This window comes from Vulpes lagopus, chromosome 4, assembly GCF_018345385.1.
Source record: "Vulpes lagopus strain Blue_001 chromosome 4, ASM1834538v1, whole genome shotgun sequence".
Classification (NCBI taxonomy): domain Eukaryota; kingdom Metazoa; phylum Chordata; class Mammalia; order Carnivora; family Canidae; genus Vulpes; species Vulpes lagopus.
Window position 1 is genome coordinate 38689201 of NC_054827.1, and position 20687 is coordinate 38709887.

A 20687-nucleotide genomic window follows, 5' to 3' on the forward strand; every position below is an offset into this window, starting at 1 on the left:
TCCACTTGATCCAAGGTCAAGAGAGTGAGACCAATTTCTGACACTCTTGTACTGGTGTCCTATACTTCCATCTTCGTTGATAGCAGTTCCAAATCCTGGATTCTATACACTGGGTCCTTGGACTCCTTTTGGTTGGTTTGTGAGTTAACCGGAAATTTTCTGGGTAATTTTAACTTGCTGCAAGTCTTTTTCCATTTGCATTGATTTTAAAATTAAGCAGTATGCAGACAAGACAATATTAAACATTTGAAGATTTTTAGTTAGTATCTCCCCAGCTTATGAACTGTTTGAGTGCAGCTCAGATCTATTTAAGTAAACCTGCTGTGTGCCCCCAGGCAAAGGTATGCGTTATTACCTAAAGGTTTTCTGAAAACAGAGTTTCTTTTGTGATATAATGAATAAAGTATAGGCATATCATGTTTTCTTAGAATCTGTGGTTGTCCTGTTATTGCCTAATTTGATCTTATTTTTGAGAGGCAAATGTTAATTTTAGATAAGGAAATTGCTGAAAAGTCTTTTTTCAATTTGTAGGCTTACGTAGAACTCATTGCATGGTGTAGGAAGGTTGGTGTTTTGGGACTGCCTATATGTGGGTGGCTCTCACTTGTGCTGGATGGCTGCTGAGGAAAGGCTGGCTTGGGTTTGTGCTGGTTGGGACCTCCCCCAGGTTCCAAAGGCACACTCAGAATAGCTGTATCAGAAGGACTGAATTCCTTTTTCCTTTGCCCCGAAGTAGTGAAAGAATTCTTTCACTAGAACCAGTCACTGCTCCAAGTAAGAATTTAGTAAGTTTTTGGTATTGGGTATGGTTTTGCTATTGGTTTTTATTAGTTTTTGAGTAGTGCCTAAAGGACAATGCAAAAATGAGCAAAGCTCAAATCTTTCTTAGGATGAGGAAGAACCTGAACGTAAGTGAATTTGATGAACTTAATTGGCCAGTTTCCTGTTTGAAGTTTAATGACATTTGGTTTCCAAAATGATCACTTTATTCATTTGTTCTTTTACTTAAAAATATTACATCAATCATGCTTCAGGTGTCATAGTTACATATCTTCATATTTTCCCAGAGTATGATTACCTTATTATAGATTCTTTTTTTAATAAGGGAAGGAGTCCACAGCACTTATACTGTATGTTTCAGTGCTGGTACCGTGAGTGAAGTTTAAAAGGACACCCCACACTCAGTGTGCTTCCTGTGTAGTTGCTGGTGCCCAGTCCTCTGCCAGTGCTGGATTGAGCACTCATGTTCCACACAAGTGCTAAGTGTCCACATTGTCTTCAAGGGGAGTACTGTTTGAAGAAAAAACTCAGTCCTTTAATTGAACTTCAATTTTAAGTGTTAGCCTACACTATTTTTAATGCTCAGAAATGGGGAAAAAGATACCGTGAGAAAAGTTTAACTGTGCTCCGACTTGCAGCACCCTTTGTACTTCAGCAGGTGGGACAAGGAGAGTCTCTTCCCTCCAGCTTGTTCCCCGGTGTCTTTGAACAAATTAGTCATCCTCTGTGAGTCTGTTTCATGACCTATTAGATGGAGCCACTGATGGTTCAAAGTGTTGGGAGGATTAAACAAGATACTGTATGTTCTTGGCACACAATGTTCTGTCTTTGTATATTTGGTTTAATTTTTTTTAAAAAACAAAACAACTTTGGTAATATCAACATTAGAATCCAAAATATGTCTTTGTTCTTTTTAAAGATTAAAAAGAGATTTCTTGTGTAGTGTCAACTTTTAAATATAGTCAAAACTTAAGTAACCATACAATGATTCTTTCTAGTTTGTAGAGATAATATAAATAATAAATATAAAAACTTGTTTTTTAATTGGACTTAGAAAGGAAATTTAAGTGGCTTTTGTGTTTTTTAAGTTCAAAGATAAGATTTGAAACCAAATGATGTGTGTTCATAGACTCTTCTGTGATATAGGAATGTGTTTTCTATTTTCTCTGTACATTCCAGTTTTTATCTTCGATGTTTTTGCTACTTTAAATTCTGTTTGGTGGAACAGAAGCAAATGTTTATGAATATGTATTAGAAGCAGATTTTTTGACTTAGTAAATAGAATTAAAATTTGGTAACAGATTTACTTTCTTTAATTCTGATATATTTTTCTTTGACACTTTGAAATAATCCCTTATAAATTAGAAGTCTCAGAACTATTGAGTGCTTTGGGATCCTACTACAAGGAGATGGCTTGACTCTCAATGCCAGCTAGTTCACTTGCGTTGAGGGCTTATTTGTACGGGTGGTTTCTCCTTTCTTATATTTTCAGAATAGATTGGGGGTACTGCAGAAGTGTTTCCTTGAATGCTAATCTTCCATCATTTCTCTACTGAACACTCTAGCATTGACCCATTGCTTGTAGAATAAAATCAGCACCCCTTTGCACAGCATTCAGTCTGGCCTTGACCTTATTTTTCAGATTCAGCATTTACCATTCCTCCCATCTCCAAATCCAGCCAGCATAAATTGCATATGCTGTTATTTCTGCTTAGAATAGTCTCTTTACATAGCAAGCCCCAACTGATTTTTCCAAACCAATCTTACACACTGTTCTTCCCAAATTTCTTATGGACTCTTCCAGGCAGCATCAGATAAATTCCTTGGGTTCCCAGATCTTCCCTCACAGACCAGTGGTTACACCTTTCCACACCAGCCTACTCCACCACCTGTGAGCTTCCCAGAGACAGGAGTGTTTCTTAGTCTATGGTAGTATCCTTAGCTCTGAGGACAGAGTCAGAAGTTAACTGGTCAAAAAATGGCTGCCTCAGCCCATGCTTCAAAAATGCAGTCTATACGTGTGCAGTAGTTTGAGAAATAATAGCATGGTGACAAATGCAGTAACAAAATCAGAATTCACACTAGTCAAACTGTATTTCTGTTCTGGTGCATGATGGTGAGTTAGAGAAGCTTTATTACATAAATTTAAATTCTGTAGACAATTTGTGGGACTGTTGTGTGTTTTGCAGGAAAAGTCAATAACCTTATAGGGTTACCCGGTTTTGTTTTTTTTTTTTTTTTTTTTGTAAAGATTTTGTTTATTCATGAGATACACAGAGAGAGGTGGAGACATAGGCAGAGACAGAAGCAGGCTCCATTCAGGGAGCCTGATGTGGGACTCGATCCCAGAACTCCAGGATCATGCCCTGGTCCGAAGGCAGACACTCAACCCCTGAGCCACCCAGGTGTCCTCGGTTACTCTGTCTTTAAGTACCACAGGGTGAGTAGGAACTTGTTAGCATACCATTGGACCCAATTTGAAAAATACCAGTGAAGTTAAAGAAACCAAATAATGTTAGAGAAGGCACATGACTTCATTGTGGAATGTTTTTTGCAGAAGTCATTTTGTATTTAGTAAGTTGCTTAGAAATGGGATTGCTGGGTCATAGGGTAAATATATTTGGGATTTTATCATTACTATTTAAATATCATCGCCCTCTCATGCAAATGTTAGGTAAAACCAGTCTTTAAATTGCACTTTTCTTAGTCTTGGGTGAAATACTGGGTCTAGTGATTGTGTTTTATTGTAAATTGCTATCATGCTTGCTGAACTTTGCTATCAGCTATTTCAGGACTTGTACTGTATTTGACATCTAGAGTCCAGATAAGTAGATCACTATTAAATACAAAATTTTCTACTTCTGACTTAGTACTTCCTATAATTTAAGGCATATAACCTGAGTTTTGAGCTTTACTCTTCAATGGGAGTCTGCCCTACTGAGAACTTGATGTACTCTGGGTTGACTATCTCCATGCCACTCTTTACATCCCTCAGTAATAGAGTGGTCAACAGCAGGGGCAGACAGATCTGATTTTCCATCCCCTTTCTGTCACTTAGTAGCTATCCTGTACGTTGGAGGTATTAATGATTCCTATTTGTAGATTTGCTGTTTAGAATGAGCTCAGAGCATTAGAAGGAAAAGCTGACCGGGGTTGGGGAGTGAAGGAGAGGCAGAAATGGTGACTCTGAGATTTCTGGTTTGCTCAATTGGGTGGATGGTTAGAAATAGTTCAGGTGCAAGGCAGGAGAGAAAATTAACACAGGTCCCATATATGTGACTTGGGAGATGAAAAGCTTCATGGACTCGTTGAGACAATTCCTCAGTCTACTTTGAAGGCAGTTGGATGAGAAGAAGGAAGAAACGTGGACACGTGCACTTCTGCAGCAAATATCTGAGGATAATGGGCATGGATCCATGTCCTGGGTTGTGCAAACTAGTTGTGTCTACCTTATAATCTACAAATACACACACACACACACACACACAGAATTAGCTCAGATAATGTATTTTGATAGCTTACCACAGAACCTGCCACACACATAGTAGCACATAGTACTGCCTGCCTAACCTGGTTACCAGTTACTTCTATTATTTCCACCAAGTATACTTGGGTTTGAAAACTCATAATGCCCTTAACTCATCTTCCAGAAACACGGATGGACAGAGATTTATTATCTGTTCCTCAGCCATCCAAGGACGGGGTCTTCAGCATCTGCCTTCCTTCACCTTCTTCAAACCTTTTATATGAAAGGCTTTGAAGGGACCTCAACCTTATTGACTACCTCATCATATGATCTTAGCTTTCTTGGATTTGTGGGCTCTAAAAATCTGATGATTTATCTTTAAGTAAATTTGTATACATACAGCTTTGTGTGTGGATTCCCAGACAGGACCCTAATCTTTGAGCTTTAAATTTGAAGTGGGTAGAAAATCTAGATTAGTCAAAGCTTTCTATGTGTGAGGCATTGTACTTAGGATAGGTGGTTATGGGCTTTTAGAACTTAGCAAGAATTCAGTTCTTCAAAGAAACTAAAGAATCCTAAAGAAAAAAGTGAAAACTGCTATAAACACATTTTACCTCTCAGTAGTAGAAAGAGAACCTTGCACCTACAGAGAACGTTTCTCTGAAGTATGTGTGATTAATAGATGGCTCTCTACCAGTCAATGAAAAGGAACTGACCATTTACCTCCTCCCTGCTCACTGGAGAAAGATGCAGCCCATCTGGCCCAGATGTGTCTGGGAAGACCTGAGTCTATCCTATCCTACCTGAGTCTATCTCCTGGTTATTGAGGGATATCCATCTATAGAGGTGCTGGGACCAGCCCCCCAAGAGCCTACCATGTTCTCAGTAGGGATGGACATTCTGATGTTTGCCTTAAGTGATGATTTGTGGCATCACAAGCTTAGAATCACAACAGGTAAAGTCATTGTTTTCACAGATGGTGTTTCACTTGTTTACTGGGGATAAGATATAAATGAACATATCCTGTCACTTCCTAATATTTGGGAACAAAAAAAGATCTGAAAACAGGTAAAAGGAAGTCTTAAGTGACAGATTAAACTCATCTTGCTGTAACTTGACATTGGGAATATTTCTTTATGAAGCAGAGCAGCAGTTTAAGATTTCTAGAACTGAGGCCATACCTCCTGTGCAGGCCTCTCTCACTGACATCCTGGCATCATCTGCAAGCCCATGTGGTCCTAAGGATTATCTTGATGTGGATTGCTGCTATTTTTATTCAGTGTGGAATGATACAGAATTTTAATCTAAGTCCAACACCGTATTGTGGTTTTACCCTTCACATGACATTAAAGTAGAGAAATTTACAGAAGGAATTTACAGTAATTTCAGTAATATTCTAAATAGCCACAAATATAGATGTCTCTGAAAAAGCAAAGTCCACACAAAGAGTCAGGAGTGTTGTTATTAGGTGGAGTGTTGAGCAGTCGGTCAGTTCTGAGCAGCCTCTCTTTAGAGCATCTCTCTAGAGACACTTCTTTCCTTTGTACAAGTATGTTCTGCACTGGGCCAGAGGGAGGGGTTGGGTACACAGAGTGATTGTGACAAATGCAGATTTCTGGACAGAACCTGAGTGTGACTGTGCCATGGGGCTGAGGAGTGATTGTGAATGGTGACATGTTTGCAAAGTTGTTTGGAACTGAGGTGAGCTGATTATAAGGGGAAATGGCCGAGAGGGGAAGTTAGGAAAAAGGTAACCAGTAAATAAAGAAGAATATATTTCTGCACAAAGGAGCCATTATTGTTTGGTTGAATTCCACAGGGCTGTGATAAAGACAAGATTTGGGCATGGCAAGTCAGAAAAAATGATTTGAACCAGGTCTTTGATCTCCCGATTGATAAACATGTAGGAGTTTATAGCCTTCAGTGAGGGTAACTGAAATGGAGCTCCTGTGTTCCTAGAGTTCTAGAGCTAGGCAAACTAGCATCATGTGTGGCTGGGAAGCCGAGCAAGGCCTCCCTGTGAGTGGGTGTCAGCAGTCCGGCATCACCAGGAAAGGCAAGCCTGCCGCGAGAATTGCCGACTCTATCGTTTGCCCTGAAATTGTAGGAGAAACACACCTACAGTGAAGGGGTTCTGGCTCTCCCCTGGTAGGTGCTCTGCTTGTGCTTTTGGTCCTTCCTGTTGCCATTGTGGCTAGCTGGATTCAGAGGGACAGGGGCCAAAGGGAAGACCATCTCTGTCCTGTGAGGGAGCAGCAGAGCACACAGCAGAGCACACAGCTTCATTTTTGTACCCCGCCCAGTCACTCTAACACGCCCCCAGATTTTCAGCTTCTTTGCAGAAAGTAGTTCCACAGGGGTTTGTCCTCTGGATTTACACAGTCTTTGCCAGCTGTTCTCTTCCCTAAATCATTGCCTTCTTGAATATTATCCCTCCCAACTCTCCAGACTTTTTCTTAATTCTGGAAGGTTGCCTTCCCTTTGGTTTTGTCCCAGGATGGAGTCAAGCTAACTGACTTAGAAGGCATTATTTCCGTTCCCTCTAGCCCACCCTCGTTTTTTGGGTATCCTGAGTCTGTGACATGGAGGGGTGGGCTGCTCAGGCATGTGGACAGACACACAGGAGGAGGAGGAACCTGCTGTCCCCTCTCGTGGGGCAGTGATGTGGCCTCCCCCCAGGAACCAGCTGCGGCTGCTGCTTTGCTCCTCAGGACGAAGCATGAGAGCACTGTCTTCCTGGGAACCTCCCTGCCCCCTGCCACTCTGTTTTTCTCTGGCCAGCTCCTCTGAGCTGGACTGTGGGGTAGGGGGTTTGTCTTTCACTGGCTGCTAGTGTGGCAGTTCTCGAAATCAGAATGTTTCTCAGACCATCTCTCAGTCATCCTTACAGAACTGCCTGTGACCCATTGTACCTCTAAACCAAAAATATGGTTTTCAGAACGTTGGTATGGCCTGTATGGTATTCTTTCTTTGAGGAAGTACCTAGCATTTCTCAGAGGAGAACTCCTTACCCAAAACAGCTTTAGCCTTCCTCTGCACAGGGTTTTTATTTTAACAGCAAAGAAAATACCTTTTCATCTTTTTTCTAAATAAGTTTGTTTCTCTATCTGCAAACACTCATTTTCTGCAGTTTACAGGCCCTACTCATGGAGAACTAGAACTATAATCTATAATATTCATTTAGGAGATGGTGTGAGAGGAGCCAGTTACAGAAAAGCATCTGCTGGCTGGTTTGGGCCAAAAGAGGAAAGTAAGAGGGAAAAGTGGGTTCTTGAAGCCTGAGAGCATAGATGTTTGGATACAGATGGCAGTGCTGGCCATGGAATGGAGAAATATGTCTCTTCAAAAGGAAGAGGTTACAGCGGAATACTCTTCCCAATGTTGAGTTTCCTTCTGGACCTCAGAGATACAAAGAGGGGACTGTGGCATTGGTGGTCACTAGACTTTTCTGCCCCAAAGTGGTGTTGGGACATAAAGAACCAGAGTGTGACACGTTTCAGTTTCTCCTCAGAAGCCATTGTGCAGAACTTCAGAGGGGGGCAGGTAAAGAAGCATTATCTAAACAAGCATGCAGTAACAATATCAAAGAGCCTGTGTGACATTTTATGTACAGTTCCTGGGAGTCCATAAGTCATGTGTATGTTTTTTTCTCTTAGGTTCATTTTCCAGACACTGAAAGAGCAGAATGGCTAAATAAGGTAAGAGTAGAATATACTAAATACCAGATTATCAACGGGAGTTAGAAGATGAGTTGCCATCTTTCCATTTTGGGGAATTTGGATGTTGACAGTATGTGAACTCATTTGGACTTAGTGGGCTGGCTCCTGCTCCCCAAAACACTGAGTCATAACTAATATATTACTTTCCTAAATGGTGAAAACTGTGTCTTTAATGTAAAAAATTGATTATATATTCATAGTTGTGTTTTTGGTCTTGTGTCTACTTCCCTGGTTGGCTAGTCCTCAAGTCTATTAATTTATAATAATCACAAGCACAATTTTTTGAAATACTACAAAAAGGAGTATAACTACCAAGAAACTTAGTAATTAATAATTATTTTTAAAGGTTATTTTTTAAGATCATATACTTTGAAGTAGATGTTTGTCCCTGTATTTTATATGTTCTTAGAGCTACAGAGTAGGAACTAATTGATGTTTGCCTTACAGCACCAGAAGTTAGTCCATTATTAAAGAAAACTCATATTAATGAGTTTTTTTTACTAAAAAAAAAAAGCCTAAAAAAAACAGATCTGTTTTAGGTTTTTAAAAATGAATTGAAACCACAAGGCTTTCTGATTTTTTTCCTAAGCAACTTTATTTATTTTTTATTTTTCCTAAGCAACTTTAAATGTACTTCTGAGTGCTTACCCAGAATAACTAATTTCTGTAGCATATTAGTTTTTTGTTGAGGTCCATTTTTGAAATTCAGATCATGTTATTTTGCGTAACAAAAGTAGACACTCCCCGCTCTTTTAACTTTCAAAAATTCTGGTAAACTATAGAGGTGTAATTTTTCATGATGACATAAGTACATTATTATGTATTAGAGCATTTTGTTTGACATGGGTTCTTTCTTCTTTACAGACTGTAAAACATATGTGGCCTTTTATTTGCCAGTTTATAGAGAAGTTGTTTCGAGAAACTATTGAGCCAGCTGTGCGGGGAGCAAACACCCACCTTAGCACTTTCAGTTTCACAAAAGTTGACGTGGGCCAACAGGTTAGTTTCTTAAGTATTCTCAGTTGTGCGTATGGTAGAATTGGTGTGAAAACTTAAAAAAAATATATATTAAACTACTTTATGGGGATCCCTGGGTGGCTCAGCGGTTTGGCGCCTGCCTTTGGCCCAGGGCGCAATCCTGGAGTCCCGGGATCGAGTCCCGCATCGGGCACCTGGCATGGAGCCTGCTTCTCCCTCTGCCTGTGTCTCTGCCTCTCTCTCTCTCTCTGTATGTCTATCATCAATCAATCAATCAATCTTTAAAAAAAAAAAAGGAAAAGAAAACTACTTCAAATTACTTTCTAGAGAAAAACCTGTTCCTGAGGAAGGCCTGGCAGGGTGTTTCTGCAGCTTGTCCCTGTGCTACCTCATGTGGGACACCCTCCCCTCACCTTGTACTCATTCTGTTCCTGCTATCTGGGGCCAGTTCAGTCTCCTTGGGCAGTTTCTCTCAGTTCCCAGTATGTCCTTGTACCTTACAGCCTTCTGTCAGAATTACCTTTGCAGTTTTTTACAATCTGTCTCATTGGAAAGGGAGTTTGTTATGTGAATTCATAATAAAGGTTTAATAATTGACAACAAACTTAAAGGCATTTACACCTCAGGACATTTAAAATCAGCCATTAAGGACTCTGGTGCCAGGCTTGTAGAATCACATTAACTATGTGGATGAAGGGAAAGATAGATTTTGTTATTAGAATCATACAGAAAGAAAAACTACTAATTCCTAAACTAGTGAAAGCCTCAAGACAACATCTGAATTAGTTGAGCATAGCTGGCTTCCTTTTTTATTTAAGTCAGTGTTTACAGTGATTAGCAACAGTGCAGGGTAACATTTTTCTTAACTGAGGTATAATTGACATGTAACATCGTATTACTTTCCAAGGTAACATTGTTTTGTATGTCTAATGAAAATTCAGAATTCAGTATTACTTTTAAATACATACAGTTTACACACACTTAGTGCTCGTTCATAGAGCCAAACAACACACCATCGCCATGTGCTGTAGTTCAGATGTTCTTGCTTCACACCATTAGGGTTTTAATAAATGTGGCCAGGAGTGTCTGACCTGGTTGCGGTGTTATGTTGTCAGTGCTCCCAGGTCCATTCCCATCCTTTACTCCCTAGGCCATCTGTCACCTTCCTCCAACACCAGATGATTTTCTGTGTCTGGAGAATGCTCCATCTTATCTGCAGTTACTCAAAAACTGGGGTCTCCACTGCAGGCACATGTTGTACTTAGCCATCTTTCCTCTTGGCTATGAGGTGTCCAAATATATTAGAAGCCCGGGATCTGATCGTCCTCTTGTTGAAGCGCAGAAGTGCCTGCATAACCTAACACTTACCTTCTCTGACCTAAAACAATAACAGCAGATAGGAAAACACAGTTATAGGTAGAATGCTATGTGAGTATGAAACAAGAGTTGACACTTTTTCTGTAAAAAGCCAAGTACTATATGTTTTAGGCTTTGACAGCCACATGAAGTCTTTGAGGCATATTCTTCTTTCCCCCCATTTGTTTTATAATTGTTTATAAATATAGAAACCTTTCTTAGCCAAAGGCTAAATTTAACCTGCAGGCCATGGTTTGCAGTCCCATAATGTAAGATGATATGCTTGTGTTTATGGAGATTTAGAATTCTAACCCCAGCTGGATTTGTTTTAGGGAGAATTATGTTCATTTTCTATTACACACTCTGAGATTATCCTTGGGAAATAGGAAGAATGTTAAGAGTAGTGCTGACTTATCAGAGGCAGCATGGCATCGTTACCAAGTGCCCCAGTATCTTACAAGTACAGGTGAACCCGGGCTCTCTGAGGAAGGAACAGGCTAGAAGGACATGCAGAGCCCCGAGCAGGGTGCTTTGTACACACGTGATGTCAGCGGGGTTCTATTGCCTTCAGGTGTTCACTCTGTTGAGCTAATGCCCAGTCATCTGGAGTGGGGTTGGCCTTGCTGCCTCTCCTTATCTCATATGTCATGTTAAGGGGATAAAGGGAATATTATCTAATGCAGACAGTTAAACTAAAGGTCCTAAGCCCCTATACCCCATTTTCACTCCTCAGCATAATGATTTGAACTGCTAATTGTGATTCACTAGGGAAAAGGCTGGGAACCTAGGGCAGCAGGAAATGTAGATGCACAAAGACTTAGAGATTAGTCCTCCAGCTAGTTGAGGGGTAAGATGTTAGGGCACCTAAACCTCATAGTAAGCTCTAATACTCCAAAGGGAAGGCATTTCTTCAGCTTGAATGTTTGATGCTCAAATGTGAGGTTGAGAACCTCTCTAGAAGCAATCTCAAAGTGCTAAAATGAGAATAGGTTATTGAAATGGTATTAAAGCTGGGTCCTTGAAACATGGCGTGTATTATTATCTGCTGTTTCTTCTTACAGTCATGTGATTTTTGTCTCTGTATCATGTATTAGATTGCATTGATTAGATTAAAATCTTACCTACAGCCAGTATTTTTTATTTCATTCAAAAAGCCCCATTTTGTGAAAATTTTAAGAAATGAAAAATTATAAGACCTAAAGGGAATAAAAGCTATGTTTCAAGCCATGTCAGGACAGAATAGAGGGAAAAGAGGTCTGACCTCTAAGCGCTCACACACCAGACACATTCCCTCTGTCCTTTGATTTCACAGTAGCCTTGTGAGATAGATGCCATTGTGACCCATACTTCATAGATGAAGACCTTGGAGAACGGAGGCCTGATAACTTGTACTTTGAAAGTAGAAGTTTAATTCCTATAGCCTAGGGCTAAATTTGTCCTCATTTCTATGCCATATTGCAAAGTTTGGGGTTTTTTTTTAAATAATTTGCCTCTTGTTTCAGCCCCTTAGGATCAATGGTGTTAAGGTGTACACTGAAAATGTGGACAAAAGGCAAATTATTTTGGACCTTCAGATTAGGTAAGTTTTTATTTGTGTTATATTTATATCATAGGTTAATGACATACAATGTCATTTAGCTGTACCCATAAAGTGGAGGATATAATGAGCACATTTCTTACCTGTTTGGTGGAATTTGACTAAATTGTTGAAGACCCAGATTTATTTACTTTCTGTGTCTTAATTCTTGAAAGCCTAGATAATTGCCAACATAAGCATGTTAAATTAAAAAAATTAAAGACGGTGCCTGGGTAGCTCAGTCGGTTAAGCATCTGCCTTCAGTTCAGGTCATGATCCCGGGGCCCTGGGATCGAGTCTTGCATCAGGCTCCCTGCTCAGCAGGGAGTCTGCTTCTCCCTCTGCGTCTGTACATGTGCATGCTCACTTGCCCTCTTTCTCTCTCACTTCCTCCCTCTCAAATAAATAAATAAGTCATCTTTAAAAAAAATAATAAAGACACTACAAGAAAACTACAGGCCCATATCTGATGCCAAATTCCTCATCAAAATACTAGAAAACTGAGGGATACCTGGGTGGCTCAGCGACTGAGTGTCTGCCTTTGGCTCAGGGCATGATTCCGGAGGTCCAGGATCGAGTCCCACATCGGGCTTCCTGCGAGGAGTCTGCTTCTCCCTCTGCCTGTGTGTGTGTCTCTCTGTCTCTCTCTCTATCATAAATAAATAAAGTCTTTAAAAAAAAAAAAACTAGTAAACTGAATTCAGCAGCATATTAGAAGAATTATATACCATGACCAAATAAGATTTATTCTCAGGGTGCAAGGATCCTTCAACATATGCAAATGAATCAGGCACTACATTAATAGAATGAAGGGGGGGAAACCACATGATCAACTCAGTTGATGTAGAGAAAGCATTTGAGAAAATTCAGTTTTCTTTCATGATAAAAACAGTCAACAAACTGGGAACAGAAGAATAAAAGGTATAATAAAGGGTAAGAGGTGTGTGGCTGGCTAGTTGCAGGAGCGTGTGATTCTTGATCTCAGGTTCATGAGTTCCAGCCCCACTTGGATGTGGCAATTACTTAAATAAATAAATACTAAAAAAAAAAAAAAAAAAAAAAAAAAAAAAGCCCTGTGTGAGAACCCCCCAGCAAACATTGTATCAGTGGTGTGAGACTAAGCTTTTCTTCCAAGATCAGGAGCAGGCATGCCCACCTCCATTTAACATGGCCCTGGAAGTCCTAGCCAGAGCTGCTAAGTAGGAAGAAAAAGGCAAGGCATCCAGGTTGGGAAAGAGGAAGTAAAATTGTCTCTGTTTACAGGTGGTATGATCTCATATGTAGAAAACCATAAGGATTCCACAAAAAAGCCTCGGAGAACTAATAAATTCAGCAAAGTAGCAGAATATAAAGATATAAAGTCAGCACACAGAAAATCAGTTATGTAACAATGCACAGTCCCAGAATGGAGTCAAGGAAAGTCTTGTTTACTTTAGAATCAGAAGAGTAAAATTTGTAGGAATTAATCAAGAAGGTGAAAGACTTGTACAAAGAAAACTATAAAACACTGCTGGGAGAAATTATAGAAGACTCAAGTAGATGGAAGGCATCCCATGTTCTTTGTTTGGAAAACTTAATATTATTAAATGTCAACACTGAAAACAGTCCATAGAATCTGCACAGTCCGTATAATCACATATCAGGTAAGGGTTTAATATCTGAGGGTGTAAAGAACCCCTAAAACTCAACAGCAACAAACAAGCTGATTTGGAAATGGACAAAAGGTCTTGAATAGTCATTTCTCCAAAGAAGATATACAAATGAGCAGTAAGCACATAAGATCCTCCCCTCAATACTAATCAGGGAGATGCAAATCAAAATCATGATCTACTGCCTCATACCCATCAGGATGGCTACTGTCAGACAACAGAAGGCAGCAAGTGTTAGCATGAACATGGATAATCTGGACCAATGTGCACTGTTCATGGGAATATAAAAATGGTGCAGTTTGCTGTTGAAACAGAATAGTTGTCCTTCAAAAAATTAAACATAGAATCACTGTTAAGACCCAGTAATTCGGGATCCCTGGATAGCACAGCGGTTTAGCGCCTGCCTTTGGCCCAGGGCGCGATCCTGGAGACCCGGGATCGAGTCCCACATTGGGCTCCCGGTGCGTGGAGCCTGCTTCTCCCTCTGCCTGTGTCTCTGCCTCTCTCTCTCTCTCTCTCTGACTATCATAAATAAATTAAAAAAAAAGACCCAGCAATTCCACTTCTGGGGCTATACCCAGAACCAAAAACAAAGTTTCAAAGAGATAATCTGTACACCCACATTTGTAGCAGTTCGTAACCATTAAAATGTGGAAGCAACCCAAGTGTTCATTGACAGATGAGTAGATAAGGAAAATGTAGTCTGTACATGTAATGGAATATTACTCACCTTTAAAAAAAATTTTCATGATGAACACCAGATGATTAAAATAAAAACTTATAAAAGACTTTGTGACTTTGGGATATTGCTAATTAATACCATCCTAACGCTAAAGAAAATAGAAGGAAATTCTGACACCTGCTGCAACGTGGATGAACCGTAAGGACATTATGCTGAGTGAGATAAGCCTGTCATAAAAAGACCAATACTGTATGATTCCATTTAGATGAGTACTTAGGTTAGATGCATAGAGGAAGAAATTGGAATGGTGGGCATCAGGGTGTGTGGTAAGTTGCTTCACAGGGATATTCAGTTTTATAAGATGAACAAGTCGTGGAGGTGATGCTAGTGATGGTTGCACAATAAGGTGAATGTGCTTGATACCACTGAACTTAAAAATGAGTAAGATTGTACAACATACATTCTGTGTGTTTTACCACAATAAAAAGTAATTGAGAAAAAGATTGACAGTCTGCCAGGTGCCACACCTGGCAGATAAAGGTGGTTTTGTTTAGTTTTTGTCCTCATTCTTTGTGCACTTTCTCATGGCTTCCTGCATCTCTCTGAGGCCTTAAACAGCTGTGGAAGGGGAGCTGCTGAGGTGTCAATTGACAGACTCCACTCATAGCTTTCTTTCTTTTGTCCTTGACTGAGGATCCTTTTGTTTTATAATGTCATCTTTGAGTTTCTAGAGTATATAAATCTAGTAAACGTACAGAGTTTATACCAACGACCTTTACTTTAGAAAAGAGCATTGACTGCCTCTAATGATCTGATTGAAAAATCTGTATCTTTAAAGTATCGGGCATTACTACAGACACTGTTGTCATCAGTGGGATAAAAGGAAGCCCTATGTCTTCAGCTTGGCTGTACCCTGGGACTGTCCACTAGGCTGATAATGAGCTTCATGAGGATGGAAACTTTGTTCTCTGGTTCCAGCACCAAGGGAGGATTTCATACACATTTATTAAATAAACATTTGAATGTATCAGTTAATAGACGCCATTGTGAAGACGCAGTCTGGCTTTCATGGTTTTAGCAGTCATAACAACATATGCAGATTATGCTGCTCAGATATTTATGTCTCTAAAAAAAAAAAATCTGCATTCCACTTTTTTGTATGTTCCAGGCTGGAACTTTAATTAGGTTATTGGCAGTGGAGATGGGGAAGGAGTAGTTGGCAGATACTAGGAAATAAAAAGATCAGGTCTTAGGGTGAAGAGGAGAAAAGTTTTGAGATGGGTTTTTAACAGGTGATTTTATCAGCTAGATCCAGAATCATGCTCAGTAAGAAGAATCCATAGATGCTGACGTTAACACCAGGACATAAATATTGAGAGAATTCATCCCAAATGCCTTTCATTAGTATTTTACTTGTGTGTTTATTTAAAAAAAATTTTTTTAAAATTTATTTATGATAGTCACAGAGAGAGAGAGAGAGGCAAAGACATAGGCAGAGGGAGAAGCAGGCTCCATGCACCGGGGGCCTGATGTGGGATTCGATCCTGGGTCTCCAGGATCGCGCCCTGGGCCAAAGGCAGGCGCCAAACCGCTGCGCCACCCAGGGATCCCTACTTGTGTGTTTCGATATTCTCTTTGCAACATCTCTCAAACTGCCCCATGTTCTCAGGCAGGAACAGGAGCATGGTGTGCTGCCTTTGAAGGTGGGAGTCAAATCAGAGATCCTGCACAAAACATAGATGATGTTTCATGTTCATACTGAGAATAGCAAGCCTGGCATTCAGCATCATACTCTGTTCTTGTTTCATTTGTTTCATTTTGTATTAATGATTGAAATTATTTAATCATTGAGTAAAATTGGTGCCCCCAAAAGATGCATCATTTCTAACCTTTGATGTCACAGAGCCCTGGAACACTGTTGGTAGTTTTCTCACTACCAGGGAGCATAGGTGTAAAATTTACTTATGGTGAAATATAATATGAGATTTTCTTTATGTTTTAAACAAACTCAGTTGTTTATAAAACAAGTGAAAACTACATTCCATCAAGAAACAGATCCAGAAGTTGCACTTTGAGAAGTGACATGTGTAATTGGTGTGGCTGCGTCGAATCTGCTAGTGGGGATGCCTGCGATTCTGGGCAGTAAGATACTCGGGCATGGGCCTCAGGTCACAGTTTTGCCTGTAGGCTGATTTTGGTTGTTCTACTATCATTTTACTCAGATTATATACCTTGCATGTCTGTGGTGATTAAGAGACAGTAATACAGAACTTTTTCTTGCTAGTTTTGTAGGAAACTGTGAGATTGATTTGGAGATCAAGCGATATTTTTGTAGAGCCGGTGTTCAGAGTATACAGGTAAGGTTTTTAAAGTTTCATAGTCTTCTGAAATTCTGTATGCTCTGTTCAAAATGAAAACTGTCAAGTTTTTATTAACTCAATTTCTTTGAAGTTAAGTTTTTTATTTGTAGGTTATACTTGAAGTCAGATGCTCAGAAGTCACTGAGATGACCATGTGTCCTCTTTTTTCCATCAGTAGGTGGCCTGTGGGTTTGTCTTATGTGACATGTTCTGATTTCCCGTTTGAATTTAGATTCATGGTACAATGCGGGTGATCCTGGAACCGTTGATTGGAGACATGCCCTTAGTGGGAGCCTTGTCCATTTTCTTCCTTAGGAAACCAGTAAGTCAACATTAAGTTCATTTTTCCAGTTAACTGACAAAGATATGTAAGGAGAGAAACATAGTTTGTCCTTCTCTCACTTTTCCCTTTTCTGTTACATGAATCCTGTGAGTGTTTTTATGCTTCTTTATGCTCTTAAAGGAGGGCTTCATCTCTTAATAGACAGCTTTTTTCCCCCTGATTATAAAAGTAGTATGTTTCTTACAGGAAATTTGAAAACTTAGATTTTTTTAAAAGTGTGGGTTGTAACTAACATTCAGCTCCTATCACTGAGTGTGGTTGATAGATATTTGCTCATCTAATCCTCATTAACTCTGCAGTTGAATACTAATGTAGGTTCCTTTTACTGACCAGGAACTGAGAGTCTAATTTGTCAAAGTTACAAAACCAGTAACTCCAGGAGCCCAGGCTGACAGTTGCTATTCTCATACTAACCCATAAATCTCCTTGGCAACTCCCACGAACGAAGGCTGCCATCATTCACATGCATTGTCTTTCTGTCGTGGTATGTTTAACGAACTACATAGTACATGGCTTTTAAGATTCATAAAGGTTTTGGAGGGCTTTTTGACTGAAAAAAAAATATATATATATATGATATTTTTAAGTAGGCTCCACTACCCCTACTGAATTATATCCTAACACTTGGATACACGATAATAATCATCAGTTCACATTGTTAGGCATATATGTATATTCCACATTTTATTATAAATAGTCAATACTTATTACTCATTATTAATTCAAAAATAAGACAACAAAAATGTCTTTCCTGCCTAGTCTCCTCCTCACCTTGGCCCCTCCCACTCACCTGGGTGGCTCCTTACCTACCAGGCTCCTCCTGATGTGGCCTCCTGCAGCCTCTGACTGGCTTCCTGCCTTGACTCTGTCGTCAGTAGACTTCACTAGAGTTAACCTCCCAACGTGCACACGGACCATAGGGACCATCTCTTTCTTGCAGACAAGCATCATAATCTAGGTGGGGTCTCTCTCCAGCCTCATTTCCTGGCACTGCTCTGATGAGCATCCCAATTTCCAGCCACAAGGAAGAATCATAACCCAAGGATTGTACTGACCCCCCTCATTGCTCATCACCTCCCTTTGTCTTTTCCTCCTCCCAGAACATTGTCTTCATCCGTTTGTGCAGTCCCTTCCAGAGACACAGGAAGTCAGCTTTCCCCATATTCCCCAGTGCCATAGTGGCCTCTATGTTGTGGCATACTTCTCATGAACTCTTTGAAAGCTACAGCCAGATCTGTCTCCTACAGTTTAGTAAATGTCTGATGGATGAATTGATCTGTATCTCAGTTAACTTTTCATAATATACCCTTTTTGTAACTTCTGTGAGTCCTTTTCTTGAGGTACCGTTAACATCATGTATAGTTTAAAAAGGGAATATTAATTTTTATAATTTGATTTAAATAACTTAATACAAATTATTGTTAGGTTTTTAATATACAAGTTTGCTTAGACCAAACTACAAGTGGCATTTTTTTATGTGTAAAACCACAAGACTTTTGTGTCTTCACTTTGTTACCTCTAAAAGTATTACTCTGATTTGCTTTTTATTGCTTAAATAACAGGCTTATTTTGAATGTATTTTAACTACATAAAACACAGTAAAATTAAAAGGAATAAAAGAATTTCTTGTAAAAATTTAATTAAAATTTTGAGAAATGGAGAGCTTCATAAAAGATTTAAAATTCATGTTTCTTCCCCCTCACCTACCAGTTGTTTAAAAGCCATTATGCTTAAGAAACTTCCTTCAGGGCAGCCCGGGTGGCTCAGCAGTTTAGTGTCGCCTTCAGCCCAGGGCCTGATCCTGGAGACCCGGGATCAAGTCCCACGTCAGGCTCCCTACGTGGAGCCTGCTTCTCCCTCTGCCTGTGTCTCTGCCTCTCTCTCTCTCTGTGTCTCTCATGAATGAATAAATAAAGTCTTTCAAAAAAAAAAACTTCATTAATGAATATAAAAAACTAATCTTTAATAAATGGCTAAGTATTTTTGATTTACAGAGAATTTTTAATAGTTAAAGACCTTTTTTTCAGTTCAGAAAATAATGAAATCTGAGTCTTTAAATCTCCCTCAAAACTTAGTAGTACTCTTCCTTAGGTTGGGTCCTCCATAGGTATATTTACTTTAAAAATAACATTGCCATGTAACTTCCAGACAAAATCTTAGTGTCAGAAATGGATGAGGCTGTGAAAAGTTCAGAATTATTCATTTCCTTATATGGTAAGTAAAGTCATCACACATATGCTTTGAAGAGAAGGGAATTTTTTTTTTTTTTTTCAGTTATTTTCGACTGGAAAATATGAGAACAGAACTCACTACTGGTTGCCAAGAAATTCTTCCTCACCCAAAGGAAAATACAGCTACAAAGATTTGGGGTTTTTTTGGCTATCCAGATGATTTAGAAATATAGTGTCAGAGACTCTTATGAAACCTTTGCACATTTTTGTTCTTGTTGATTTGTTTCAATTAGGTTTGATGATATGCTACTTGTAAAAAAAAAAAAAAATTCAAAAGTTACAAGCTTTCAGAGCACAGTAAAAGCAGTATATATGATGGTTAAGTGACAGACTTGGCTTTCTCCAGCCTGGTCTTCCGCACCTGGATTTTCTCTTCTGACCATGTGCCTTGTGCTGTAAACAGTTTGTTTAATCTAAGACCAAATCTCCTCATCTGTGACATGGGGACCACATGTCAGTGGGCATCTCCTGTCTGTGACATGAGAACTACATGTCACTGGGCATCTCCACATCTGTAACACGGGGACCACATGTCAGAGGATGTCTCCCCATCTGTGGCATGAGAATTACTGTCTCACAAGATTAAATGTTAGTAGGTATAAAACAGTAGGTGCCTGGTGCATAGTAAGGCATAGTAAGTCCTCAGGCTTTTAAGATATTAAGTATTTTCCTACACATAAGTTTAGCATTCTGGTGGGTCTTAACACTAGAAGTCAAGTTTTGGTTAAACAGAGAACCTTGGGTAAAGGTTCTGGTAAGGGCCATAACAAGCCAGTGTCTCCCTTTGGGCGTCTCAGGGAATTGGTCACTCACTCATGCTAACCTGACTGTTGTTGAAACTGCCTCTGGCATACACTGGGAGAGATGTTTCAGAATCCTCAGTTACTTGTTAGGTCTATTCCAGGATTACAGATTAGCCTCAAGTAAATCCAGGAGGTTTCTTCCAGAACTCATTCAGAAGATGATCCAGGGCATGCCCATAATGTGTTTATCCTAAGACAGTCCTCCCGGCCAACAGAGTCTGAACCACAGATTGCATTTCTCCATCTGTAAAAATGGAAATATCTTTATTTTACAGCAACCATGAGAAGAACTTGAGTTCTGTTTGCTACACATCCAGCAACTGAGATACTTTGATCAAAGGACAGGAAAAAGGAAAGGCTTTATTTAAATGAAAATAGCATGTATTGCTCTCTCACGAAACCTACTGGAATGCAGAATTTGAAAGCCTTTGTGACTGTCACACAGGCCTGATATGCCCTTGCTGCATTCTTTCTTCCCTTTGAGACCAGCTTCCTCTGGTTCTCCAGTCCACATGCCAAAAACAGGGCTGCCAGTGCACTCAGGAGGTAGTGGCTCTTCCTGCCTTCCGTTCCCTGCTCCATTCCCCACTCCAGCTATGTCAGATATAGACTCCTAGACTGTTGGGAGGAGGAAGGTTGCAGTGTTTGGATCAGGCTCCCAGAAGCCAGTTCTACAACCCTATGTAGACGGCAGCAGTGAGTGGAGAGGCAGGGCTGGGCAGACAGGTCCACCAGGGCCTGCCA

At 39.8% G+C, this 20687-nt stretch overlaps 1 protein-coding gene across 5 annotated transcripts in view; it reads left to right on the forward strand.

The window, feature by feature from the left end:
* Window positions 1–20687, forward strand: part of ESYT2 (extended synaptotagmin 2) — an 81949-nt gene that overhangs the window by 22617 nt on the left and 38645 nt on the right. For all 5 annotated transcript variants that reach the window (XM_041751783.1, XM_041751785.1, XM_041751786.1 and 2 more), the window contains exons 2-6: window positions 7903–7944; window positions 8830–8964; window positions 11802–11878; window positions 16491–16563; window positions 16799–16888. In XM_041751783.1, coding sequence (XP_041607717.1) covers window positions 7903–7944; window positions 8830–8964; window positions 11802–11878; window positions 16491–16563; window positions 16799–16888 — 417 coding nt within the window. The remainder of the gene's footprint in view (window positions 1–7902; window positions 7945–8829; window positions 8965–11801; window positions 11879–16490; window positions 16564–16798; window positions 16889–20687) is intronic.